Here is a 13992-nt window from a genome sequence, read left to right on the forward strand (position 1 = left end):
CACATAGGTTTCCGCGTAGTTGCAGAGTTAGTAATGTTCGTTAATGTCCGTGAACAGTGGTTCACTATGCAATGTCTTTTTGGCACTCGTTTTGTTCAAATTTTTACATAGTAACAGTTACACTATACATCAGTTAAAAAAATAAGTAATTATACATACACACGTCACATATTTTCTTAGCATAAAAATAATATAGTTGCACATAAACTTGTTTACATCATCATTACATCGCTATAGGTTATTACATTGTGTCACATTTGATTACATGAATTGCAGATATTTACATCCTCTTTAGCGGTTTTGCTGGGATATTATCGATGTTTTTTGTGATGTCATCTGAAATTAAGATAGGTTAGACACAACATTCATTACATCAGTAGGCAAGACCAGGCGTTTTCACTACTCAATAAATATTCAAAATAGTAAGAGAGAGAAAATGTTCGATTCCTCGCGTTTTGTGCGTGTGTGTAGAGTGTCTGTGTGGCCTTGACTACTGATAGATGCTTTTCGTGTTGAGAGATGTGCGTCTAATCTATTTCTCAAAGTAAAAGATCGCTTCACAGATGACGTCTGTCAGTTCGTCAGGTGTCACACCAAGTCAGTGGTACCTTCAGTAACAAATGTTCCGTGAAAAATTAATATGTCATCCACTGCTACGTAATCATAAATTTTACTTTAATATTCCGTCCTTCAGGTGGAGGCGCGTGCTGAAAGAAGAGTTCTTCTGTCTTCAACTGCTTCACTGGAACCGCTGAAATGAAAATTTCTATACTACTTATTATCTGTGTTGTAACAACAGAGTTTTTCGAGTTGCTTAGCAATATTTTGATGGGTATGACTTTGACATTACTCAGCATGAAATGCTCTAAGATCTCGGTGTGCGTATAGCCCAATAATTTTGTTAGTTCTAGGATGTTGTAACAGATACGCACCAGGATGGGGTATGTTAACAATTATATACGGTCCTTCATATAGCAGACGCCACTTAGCGTTGCGTCGTTTGAGCGCTACAGATTTATGATGAGTACGAAGTAGTACAAGCATTCCTACCTCGAATTTTTGTTTTCTTTTTATTATGTTTCTGTGATGTTTGTTTCGTATTTGTGCGTGATGTGTCAATGTAGTCAATACTTCTTTTATTTTCTGTTCAGGTGTGATTTCCTTGTCTGACAACTTAGGTAATGGTTCTATCCACTGATCGTTCTGTTTGCAATTGAACATGATCTCGTTAGGTGTGTAATTTGTATCGTAAATATTTAAGTTATTGTGTACGTCTTCGAAAAGACTTAGGTAGGACACCCAATTAGTATGTTTTGATGAAATATAGGTCCTCATGAAACGGTTTAATTCTCGGAAAAGTCTCTCAGTCGCGTTACATTGTGGACTAAACCTCGAAATAAATATACTTTTAATGTTATTGTCCTTCAAGAAATTTCTCCATTTGTACCCAGAGTAGTATGCTGCATTATCTGATAGAATTGCTTTAGGTTTTCCCACGTGCGTCAGGTAATCACTTGAGAATCTTCGTATTATAGCATTTGCAGTGGCGGATTTTAAAGCATAAAGTTTTACATGTTTAGAAAATATATCGTAAAAAGCTAAGATATATTTGACGCCTCCAGAGCTTGCTGGATGCGGTCCACTGATGTCAGTACACAGAATTTCCAGGGGTTTACTGGGTAAAATAGAATGTAAATCTGTTTTTGTGGATAAATTCTGAGGTTTTGATTTTTGACATATGACACATGTTTTTAGTTCCCTGTAAATTTTTCTTCTCATATTGCTAAAATAACAGTATGTGCTGAGCTTTGCCAAACACTTTTTCGTCCCATAATGACCCCAAACTAAGTGTGTGTGCCAAATTAGATTACGTTCAGACTCTTTGGGAATGCATACACACCAGTTAGTAGCATTTGGATGTCGGCGGTAAAATAACACATCATTGTGTAACTTGTAATACTTAGTCAAAGGATGATTGTGTTTTTCTACCAGTAATGTTATTATCTTATACCAGTGAGGATCAGATTTTTGTAATTCAGCCATGTTTCTGCACATATCAATATAATATTGGTGATACTGCTTGTCTTGCATTAAGAGAATCCTGTAGTCATTTATATTTTCTAAGTCACTGTTGGTATCATTCATACCTTGTGGAAGTCTAGACAAAGTGTCTGCAATGGTGTTGTCCTTACCTCTTATGTACTTAATTTCAAAAGAGTAGTTCTGAAGTGTAACTGCCCATCGTGATAGTCTAGGATGTACAAGTTTACAAGTTAACAAAAATGTCAGGGCCTGGTGATCGGTGTAAATTACCGTATGTTTTCCAAATAAATAATAATTGAATTTCTTGAATGCCCATACTATGGAAAGTGTTTCTAACTCAGTAGTGGAGTATGTACGCTCACATTCAGTTAGAGTGCGACTCGAAAACCCAATAATTCTTATCTGTTCCTCCTCTTTATTCTTTACAACTTGAAATAAGCAACAGCCCAAGCCAGTACGTGAAGCGTCACAAGTCATACAAAAATCTAAATTGAAATCTGGATGGCTCAATATGTTAGCATTCACTAAAGCATGTTTAATTGTATTAAAGTCATTCTGGCACTGTTCCGACCAGATCCAAACTTGATTCTTTCTGAGTAGATTTAGCAGATGTTTACTGTTCAAAAGTGGTTGTGGCAAAAAACGTCTGAAAAATGAACATAGCCCAAGGAATGATTTTAACTGCTTTTTAGTTCGAGGGCTAGGAAAGTTTCTGATAGCATCTAATTTACTGGGATCCCGACGTATGCCCTGTGAATTAATGATATGTCCTAAATACTTTATCTCACTGCAACCAAATTTTGATTTACTTAGGTTGGCTGTGACTCCAGCTTGTGCAAATTTTTCTAAAATTCTTTGAAGAGTGTCAACGTGTTCATTCCAAGATTGTGTAGCTATCAGTATATCATCTACATAGTGTGTGACTGTCTCAACTAAATCGTCGCCAAGCACGGTATCCAGGGCTGTAATGAATACCCCCGAGCTGACATTCAGTCCGAAGGGTAGAACACAAAACTGATAGGTTCGCCCCCCGAACATAAATGCAGTATATTTCCGAGAATCAGGAGTGATACCCACCTGCCAAAACAAATTAGCGAGATCTATTGTGGAAAAATATTTTGCATCTAGAAATTTCTGTAATTGCTCTTCTAAATTTTCAGGTTTTGTGTGAACCGGTAAAATTATTTCATTAATAGCTCGTGCGTCTAACACTAACCTAATGCTTCCATTTGATTTTTTGACAACAAGTAGAGGACTACAATAAGGTGAGGTGGATGGTTCAATGACCTTCCAGTCTAACATTTGTTTTGATTCTTGCCACACAGCAGGTCGTTGAGATAACGGTACGTTATATGTCTTATGGTAGAAGATCTTGTGAGGCTTAACTTCAATCTTGTACACATACGTGTTGATAACACCTAATCGTTTGGTAAAAACTTCTAAATATTTGGATAACACTTCCTGTAGTTTTATACGTTCATGTACACTGAGAGCTGTAGCTTCACTTATCTTATGATCAAGCAATGTTTTCAAGTCCATTAGCTCTGTGTCAGATGAGTGTGTTTGCATGTCTTGAATGTCTTTGTCAAGTACTAACTGAACCTTGTACCCTGTACAGTGTTTGTCATGCTTTAGAGTTCTCCTGTCCAAATCAATAATAATTACACTGCCTTTATCATTTAAAATACATTTACCTTTGGAGAAGTCTATAATGCAGTCCTTCTCGCTCATAATATCTATTCCTAATATGCAATTTGTCACAAGGTTTTGTACAACCAGGAATGGCCATTGTACGGTTCCATTACCTATTTTAACGTTTACAAAAACTTGCTTCGTAACCCTACATGACTTATTACCTAGTGCAGTAGTTATTTTACAGTTTTGGGCAGGAAACTCAGGCACAGGTTCCAATTCACACATCTTTTTATAGAAATTAAAAGACAAAACGCTCACAGCTGCACCTGTATCTAGGATAATAGTAGTTGGAATCCCACCTACTACACCAGTAGTAGGTGCTAAAACAATTTCATTTGTGTTTAAACGACATTGTGTACTGTCTTGTAAAAGTTCATCTGATATATTGTTATTGTGGCTGTATCCTATAAATAAAACAGGTAGTTTTTGTTTAGAATTACTCGGCATATCATTATTCTGTTGTTCAAGTGTGGTGTCAAATAACTGATTAACATTGAAGTCGCCCCCCAAGAATTCTTCAGCCACGACCTGGGGCAAAGTAGTGACTGTTTCTAGTTTGTTGGATTAGCATTTGTACTAGGTACTGACACAGATTGAGGTTGTGCATCAGGTGTCATTTCTATTATATTCACATTCGGATATTGCCTATTATGATCTCCAAACTTTTGCGGTTGTTGTTGCTGTTGCGCATTATAACTTACCTGTCGGTCGTAAGGTATGCTCCAATTTTGACCTGGTGGCTGCTGTGGTAAAGCAGAGTTTGAATGAAAGTACTGATCGTTACGAGTCCAACCTTGATGCTGTCTTGGCTCGTAGTTATTATTATTTCTATTTCTGTTTGTGTTTTTGTTATTACCTTTGTATCCGTTGTTACCGTTGTAGTTATTACCGCGGTGCCTCTTGTATGGATTGCCGCATGAAATGTTATTACTGTTGTAACTATTGTTTGTATTGGAATACGCGTGTTGATTTTGATTTCCGTACTGAGACGGCATGTGAGTTTGCTGTTTTTGTTGTACCGCGTATCCAACTGTGGGCGCGCCAGAATTGAGTTGGCAAGCCTGCATGTTTTGCATACCACTAGTGTAAACATTGTGGCTGCTGTTTTGCCGCGCGAAGCGCTGATCTTCAAGTAACATGTCAACCGAATCTAAGGCTGTTAAAAAATAATCTGAATCGTCATCCGGGATATGTAGAAGTTTTTCCTTAATGTTGAAAGGCAATTTGGCCTTCAACGCTCGGAGTATATCACGCGTTGCGACTGGTTCGTCTAAAAAGTGTCCCATGTTCAAGTATTTTTCAAAATATCTGCGTAAGTTACCATTTTTACTGTTAAAAGTTTCAGGTTCTAAAATTTGTCTTCTGAGTCGCTCCTGGACGGATTGCGACCAGAATTTGTTCAGAAAAGCACGCTCAAACTCACTGTACGTGGTACATACGTCAGCTTGACTGTATGCCCAGACAGCTGCATCGCCTTGGATGTAACCGACAATATATGAAATCTTTTTCCGGTCACTCCAAGTGCGCGGAAATGCGTTACTAAAAGATTTAAGAAAAATCACCGGATGAATGGTTCGTTTTTCTGGGATAAAAATCTGAAATTGCCTGTGTTTCATTAAACTTTCATCTTCCTTCGCATTGTGATATGGATTTATTCCACTGTAATTACTGGTATGTTCAGCTGGCGAGTAATTACGATAATGTTGCTGTGGTTTACCATGATAATAGCTTGTGTTTGTGTTTCCACATCGTGGTATGTGTTGTAGTCGTGGTGTGTTTTGTTCTTGTGTATTTGTCGTGTGCGGAATGTGTGTATCATACTCGAATGTATATTGGTTTCTGAACTGTACATTTTGACTGATATTTTCGTTACATTCAGACTGTAGTTGATCGGTGAATTGTCTCATGGGTGCAGTGACGGATTGTACTGCGTCACTGATCAGCTGTTTGTTATTAGTAATGTATTGCGCTACGGAGTGGTGGACAATTGTTGGTAAATTTTCACGTAAGCCTCTATCAAAATGTTTGTCTTTGTTCTCAACCCAATCATAAAATTCTTTATTAATATTTTGAAAATGAGCTGTGGCATCTGATTGTAAGATGTCAGTCAGGTGTTGTTCAACATTGTCAAATTTATTCTGTACGTCAGTAATTCGTTTTTCAAGATTGTCATGTACTGAAGGATATGTTTGAATTTGTTCAGTAAGAACTTCACACGTGACATTAAGGTTTTTTACTTGTGTCTGTAAAAGTGCTACGTCAGTTGTAGTCTTTTCTTGTCTCGTATTGAGCTGGGAAAATTTAGTACTGAGTTCAGTCATCTGTTTGGTCAGTGTGGCGTCTATAAGTTCCACACGCTTACATAAAGTGTCATTACCTATCTTGATTGCTATGAGATCAGATTTGATTTCGTCATTTTGTGTTTTTAACTGTTCATTTCGTGTCTCTAATTGTGCCTTTAAGGTTGCCATGTTTTCTGCGTTTTGTTTCATTAGCATTTGTAACATGTCGGCAATGTTTACCGTTTGCAAGGTCTCTGCCCCCGCCGCGTCATTAGACGTGACGTCATGCATTAACATGGGCTCTGATTGAGATTTTGAAATTTTTGTAGTGGACGGCCTATCGTCAAAATTTTCGTCAACACTTGCGTCAATGTTTGATGAATCGTCACTACCGGTTGCTGTCGTAAAGTCATTTTCTAACACTTGTCTCACGTCCGAGTCGGATTGCGTCTGAATAGTACGTCCTTGCTGTTCCATTTTTGCGTATTGTTTTCTAGTTATTACCATGCCACACGTGATATATGTTTCAAGAAAATTTTTGACACTGATTTTAAAATAAAATGTACTTCAGCATGAATCGCTCGTAGCAACAATGGCTGTCTGTTAATTTAAAAATATAAACTGAATTTGAGATTATTGGTAATGGCTGCTGGCCATGTTACATGATATCGTACAGAAGTCGGCCATATTGTACACTCGTGTATTGGTATTGTTGATTACGTTATTGTTTAGGGAAAAGTACTGAGAATGAAATTTATCACTGAAACTGTTATGCAGAAAAGAAACACTACAGAATTTACTGAAAAGCTAATACACTGAATTATACGCCTGGTCAAGCCTGCTAATGCAAAGATGCTGCGTCTTACCTTATTTTGCTGGAAGTTTCATTGCGTCTTCCCGCAAAATTTCAGAATTGGAAAATATCTACAGATTTTGTTATCTCTCATACATTGACGTCCAGGTCCAGAAAGTTGATTTTTTACATGAAACAAAGAGAACAATGTAACAAATGACAAAATAACAAGTCCGACACGCAGTCGCCAATATAAAATAAATAAAATAAATAAAAAAATTTATTGTTATTTTAAATATGTTAATTATTCTATCTGTATGATGGTGATTGTGATTGCAATTGTATTTGCTTATCTGGAACGTGGACGTTTAATTATTCGGTATCAGACGCTTGACAATGGCTTTTTCGTAAAGGCAATGTTACTCGTAGTTGACCGTGAAATAATACTGAAATAATCGGACTTCGTAATTAAATCGTTTCCAAAGACTGCTGCGGTAGGTGCGGACTCATAATCTAAATCTCAATATTACAATAATTTGCCAGCCATGCCAATGCGTCGTACAGAGGTGATTGTCTACTAAACATAAAAAAGTTACACAGTTAGTTAAATCAGATATATTCAATGAATAAGCCTACAGTTCATAATCCTACTTACTTTTATAAATATAAATTCTTTACAGAATCGAGTGCCTAGTGTGGTTGCAACTCGCAGTATTCTTCTATAACATGAAATATGGCGGTGTGCCAGACAATAAAATAAAATACGTGCTTCTCGCACCACTTCAACCAGAGCTCTCCCTTTCTTAATCAAACATAAGAGTAACGTAATTGTGCTTTTGTTTTATCAGCGACACAGCGCTGCAGTTGTGTGCCATAGGCTTTATTTATTTAATTAATATTTCGCGTTTCCGAGGAAACTCACGCTCGGCATGCAAATGTGCCTTTATAAGGTACTGCACTGCGCCAAGTTGCAAATCGCAACTAGTGACCAAAATTGGAACTAGGTTTTTTTTCTTATTAACGCATTGGCATATATACGAAGTTTTTCTGCCATATGGTAATTACAGTCCAAACTGGACCTCTGCGATTATCTGCACTTTAATTACCACGGTGTTGATTTAACTGCTTCGTTGTGTTTTGAAGGATCTGAAGAAACTAATGGACGCTGCAGAGGACGGCATCATATTTTTCAGTATGGGTTCTGCTGTAAAGAGCTCAGATTTTCCAGAGGAGAAGCTCCAGGCCTTTATAGGCGCGTTCTCCAGGCTGAAACAACTCGTCCTCTGGAAGTGGGAGAATGACACGATGCCTGGAAAACCACCGAATGTACATCTGAGCAAATGGTTTCCGCAGTCTGATTTGTTAGGTAAGAGTGGCTGTCGCTTTCTTTAAAACAGATTCATTGGTGTCCATGTTTTCATGTAGCTGTCACTACGGGCCCGGGTTTGATTCCCGGTTAGGTTCGGGATTTTCTCCGCTCAGGGACTGGGTGTTGTGTTGCCTTTATCATCATTTCATCCCCATCCGGCGCGCAGGTTGTCCAATGTGGCGTCGAATGTAATAAGACCTGCACCAAGGCGGCCAGTCCTGCCCCGCAAGGGGCCTCCCGGCCAATGACGCCAAACGCTCATTTCCATCTCCATCTTCAGCATTTACGTCACCAATGACAACAGTAAAAATTACTTGCGCTAAGCACCGTACAGGAGAACAGACCAACCCACCATGGTTGCATGTTCCATTTTTAATAGGCTTCTAGAAGATCTGAGAAGGCTGGCCGCTTGTGGCCGAGCGGTTCTAGGCACTTCAGTCTGGAACTGCGCGACCGCTACTGTCGCAGGTTCGAATCCTGCCTCGGGCATGGATGTGTGTGATGTCCTTAGGTTAGTTAGGTTTAAGTAGTTATAAGTTCTAGGGGACTGATGACCTGAGATGTTGTCTCATAGTGCGCAGAGCCATTTGAACCAGCCAAGATCTGAGAAGAACAGCAGAGGGCCAAGCCCCAGATCAAGTTTGGCAGCCCTCTTCAAGGTGCAAGTTTTATTCTGAGCGGCAGTTATTGGTATTTTGTCATAATATATAGTTCATTTTCATATACTGTCGCAAGAAAGGGTATTTTTTATTTATTTATTGGTATTTTGTCATAATATATAGTTCATTTTCATATACTGTCGCAAGAAAGGGTATTTTTTATTTATTTTACACGGTTTGTTGTGAAGGAACAAACTCAGGAGCAAATCTCCAAGGACATGGAGTGTATCAGAACATGATATTACAACATAAAAGTAATAACAGATAAAATAAAGTGCTTATGAAACCAAAAAAGACAAGCCATAAGTTTATGTTAACGCAATCAACAATATAACGCAGGAATCAGATTAATTTTTCAAGAAACTCCTCGACGGAATAGAAGGAGTGACCCATGAGAAAACTCTTCAGTTTCGATCTGAAAGCGCGTGGATTACTGATAAGATTTTGAGTTCTTGTGGTAGCTTAATGAAAATCAATGCAGCAGTATACTGCACGCCTTTCTGTACTAGAGTCAAGGAACTGTGATCCAAATGCACGTTGGATTTCTGCCAAGTATTAGCTGAGTAAAAACTGCTGATTCTTGGGAATAAGTTGATACTGTCAACAAGAAACAACGGTTTAGAATATATATACATATATTGAGAGGCCAATCTCAGAATAATGGACTAGGGTCGACAAGAGGCTCGCAAACTTACACTACTTATTGCCCAAACCACCCATTTCTGACCCAAGAAAATTCTATGAGAATGGGAAGAATCAGGAATCTTGTAAAACATCAAATCTCCGACATCGCTGCTGCCGGTAGAAGATCGTTCAAGAACTGAACCAAAGGCGATTGAAGAGAATCCTTCAGCGTGACAGAAGTTGTCAATTCCCTCCAGCACTACTTCAGACATTAGACGAGTCAGTGCCAAGTCGTGTTGGATAATCGCGGGGGCCGTACACGATATTAGGCAGGTGTATCAGTTCTATGGTTCTTCGGTGTATAATGGGGCAGTTCTTTGTATTTATGGTCCAAGTTTCAGCAAGCTAGGTTACATGTGAATGTTATCTTCGGCCTTTAGTTTTTGCGCATTAGTTTACATTGGCACTTGGGGAAGCTCACCTGGGGCATTACAGTCTGGCAGTATGCTTTCTTTCCTGTCTTCTAGCCGCACCTTGAACAGGCCTATTAAGCTTTTCGATTACTCCTTCATTCATCTGTTGAAATGTCCCAGTACCCGTCATACATTTCAATCAGCAAAATTGCATGCTGCGATGCATATAGCAGTGACACTGTTCGTTTTCTCTTGCGATGGTACGTCGGGTATCCGCTGCTTTTGCGTGCTAGCTTGATCGTACTCGAAACAATAACTTCCGGTACTGTGTAGGGCCCAACGGGCCTTATGGCTATCATTGTAGTATTAGTCATAAGCCAGCCCAAAACTGCAGCAGAATCACTAATTCCTATTGAACATCTAAATGAGTATTTCGCCACGCCTGCATCTCTATTTGTCAAAGGCCTTGCTGCAGTGATAAAACACCGGTTCCAGTCATATCACCTCTGTTAAGCGCTGTCGGGGGGGAAGCTAGCTCTTAGATGGGTGACCATCCGGTCTGCCGATCACTGCTGGCAAGCGGGGTGCACTCAGCCAATGTGAGGCAAACTTAGCAGCAACTTGATTGAGAAGTAGCGGCTCCGGACCCGTAAATTGACACACGGGTGGGAGAGCTGACCACAAGGCCCTCCATTTTCGCATCCAGTGACGCCTGTGGGCTGAGGATGACACGGCGTCCGGTCGGTACCGTTGGGCCTTCCTAGGCCTGTTCGGACGGAGTTTAGTTTGAATCTCTATTTGACCAATGCACAAGGATCCAAGCCATCGATTCTCTCGAATTTTCAGTGGTTAGTACAAACGAAAAGTGTCATCAGCCGGCAAGCCTTAACAGAATCGGGAGCCAGTTACGCTATTTCGTTCGGCCGTTGCAGTAATCGACAACACAGCAATGCAAATGATCAATTTCTTGGTCGTTCCATTTCTGCCCATAACAACGGATACTTTTAACCATTCTCTGACTTCTAGCATCTTCTCAATAGCCTGGAAGGAGGGGCCCAAAAAACCACTACTCAAAAAGGAATCTGCCGAAGAGCCCTCTGACTACAGCCCATTTGCATTCCCCCATCTTTATCTAACACTTCAGAATACATCTTTTTCGATCAGTTTACAAATTACTTCACTCAAGTAAGCTTCTGGATGAATACCAATCTGCTTCCTGGAAAAATCACAGCACGGTGACTGTCCTTATCAAAGTGACTGACAATCTATGGAAAAACAAGAGGCAACTGTTTTGTGCTTTTGGGATTACAGCAAAGCTTTCGATACTGCCGACTTTGATATTCTACTTGCTGAACTCAAAGGCCAACACCTTCCTTTGAGTACTGTACAATGGTTCCACTCGCACCTTACATGCCGCCAACAGTGTGTAATAATCGGAACGAAGAGGTCACAGTGGAGGAACGTAGTAGGAGGGATCCCACAAGGAACAGTACTTGGTCCATTACTTTTCTCATTCTAAGTTAATGATGTGTCGACTATTATCTCCCGTTGCACATATCATTTATACCCTGAAGACCTTCAGTTACACATAATTTTAATCCCGACAAACCTTCATACAGTCATCTAGCACTTAAATGCTGTCTTACTTGCTTCATCATAGAGAGTGAAGAACACGGGTTTGAACCTAAGACATAAGCAGTCTTACTCGCTCAAAAAAAAAAAAAGACTTATTACCCCTCGATTAGAGATTTTCTTCTAACCTTAGTCCCTAACAGGCCAGAAGTAAACGTTTCTTCTGTAAAGAGTATGAAGATACGTCTGGACCACCATCGTGTAGACTGGACTAAACACACGAATATAGTCTGTAAGAAGGTGTCAGCATCACTTCAGTCACTACAGAAATATAAAAAAGTATTTCCTCTCGAGCTTAAAGAGTAACTCGTAGAGTCGCGAGTACTCCCCATCCTAGATTGTGGTGATACTATTCTCCGTTGTCTTTTGTACGGGAGTTCACACTGTGTGGGTGTGGCGATGAAAGCTTGTGCACGTTACATTTACTATTTTGACCTCATCACTTTTGCCTATGAACAATTATCGACAGTAGCCGTGGCTGCGTGCCAATAAGTGTAGAGATTATCATAGCTTGTGTTTGCTCTATCGACATCTCAATCATTGCACTCCTTCTTATTTATTTTCTACCTTTACACTACTATCTGAATAACACAGAGGAAACATTCGTTCTCAACAGAGTAAAATACACTATTTCACTATGTACCACTGCAGAACGCTGCCTTGCTCGCTAAATAATTTTCTGTATCAGGAACCGGACTTTGGAACAATCTGGCTCAAAATATTGGAGAAATTAAAAACTCTTCAAACTTCAAAAGACAGTTAACGGCCCACCCTATATCACAATATCAATCTCTTCCACATAGTTATCTGCAGCTCACTCTTCCCTCCTCTTGTCTACGCTCTATTGAAATAATCTCCTTTCCTAACAGCCATCGTCACTTTCGATTTAATACTCTTCCCTTTCATTCCTCTTACCACTTCTTCTAATACTGAACAAGGTATCAAAATTTCTAAACTAATCAGTATCATTTTTAATGTCTAGAATATTTTATTATTATTAGTGTTATTATTTTTAATGTTATTGACAATTTTTACTTTTATTAACAACATAAATTATTATTGTTGCGTTTGTTATGGACTATAATACCTAACCAATAGCATTCTTAATGTCTTGGTTATTTTATCATCATTATTAGTGTTACTGTTGTTGTTATTACCAATTATTAGTTTTATTAATAATCAAATTATTATTGCTGTGACTGTTACGTAACGTTTTGTGTGAATTGTTCCTGGAGAGATGTGAGAAGACGTTTTTAAGACACTGTTCGGGCTAAATAGGAAATAAATAAGTATATACATAAATCTTTTCAATGGTTTGTTTAGCTTGGGAGAATAAAAGCAGTCCGATTCCTTTTAATTTTCTGTTTTCTCGTCCAGAAGAATATCTTTATTCCCAGGAAATATAGTTCACTACTTCTTCAGAGATGATATTTATGCTACTAGAGTGACTTGTGAATATTCTTTTTGTTCTCTCTAATCTTTCATACATTCGTTAAAAAAATATGCCCTGTGGGATGTTATCATTCAACATATAAAATACCTTCATTTTCATAGGAAGTATCATTGCTGCATGAATAATAATTTTTAATGCAATACAGGGTTATTCTAAATATTTAAACTTCAAATAGTTCAAATGGCTCTGAGCACTGTGGGACTTAACATCTATGGTCATCAGTCCCCTAGATCTTAGAACTACTTAAACCTAACTAACCTAAGGACATCATACAACACCCACTCATCACGAGGCAGAGAAAATCCCTGACCCCGATTTAAACTTCGAAACTTGGTATCTATTCAAGTACAAATCCAAACTGAGCAAACTTTATACAAATGAAAAGAGGAAGTTTCAAAGATTTTTTATAATGTCTGACATCAATTTAACAATTTGCCATCAATTAGTTTTTAACAGTTATTTAATAATGAGAAATGTTATAAATGTTCAATGTGGCCACCGTTGGCTCCACGGCTAGCATCGACGCGGTAGCCAAGCTCGTCTCACATGTGTGAAAGCGTATCTGCTGTTACTGAGTGCACAGCAGCAGTGATACGGTTTCGCAGATCGTTGAGAGTGGTTGGTAGAGGCGGTATGAAAACATAGCCCCATCAGAAATAGTCGCAGGGTGTGAGATCAGGAGATCTCGGTGGCCAGAAGTGCAGAGCCAGGTCCTCGAGTCCCCTGCGACCGATCCAGCACTGAGGAAGGGAGTCATTCAAAAAGCCTTGTACATCACGGTGCCAATGGGGCGGAGCTCCATCCTGTTGGAAAATGAAGTCCTGGGAATCTTCCATAACTCGAGGAAACAGCCATTGTTCCAACATGTCTAGGTACGTGATTCCCATTACAGTTCTTTCTGCAAAGAAAAATGATCCCTAAACCTTTGTAGGGATACGGCACAGAACTCATTGATCTTCGGTGAGTCTCTTTCGCGTTGCAATGGTGAATGTGGATTTTCCAAACCCCATATGTGAACATTGTGTCTGT

At 39.1% G+C, this 13992-nt stretch overlaps 1 protein-coding gene across 1 annotated transcript in view; it reads left to right on the plus strand.

The window, feature by feature from the left end:
• The window catches only part of LOC124545863 (UDP-glycosyltransferase UGT5-like), a 54401-nt gene that overhangs the window by 14307 nt on the left and 26102 nt on the right, over nucleotides 1–13992 (plus strand). Inside the window, exon 2 of the mRNA XM_047124822.1 lies at nucleotides 7957–8179. Coding sequence (XP_046980778.1) covers nucleotides 7957–8179 — 223 coding nt within the window. The remainder of the gene's footprint in view (nucleotides 1–7956; nucleotides 8180–13992) is intronic.

The sequence above is a fragment of the Schistocerca americana genome, chromosome 8, assembly GCF_021461395.2.
Source record: "Schistocerca americana isolate TAMUIC-IGC-003095 chromosome 8, iqSchAmer2.1, whole genome shotgun sequence".
NCBI lineage: Eukaryota > Metazoa > Arthropoda > Insecta > Orthoptera > Acrididae > Schistocerca > Schistocerca americana.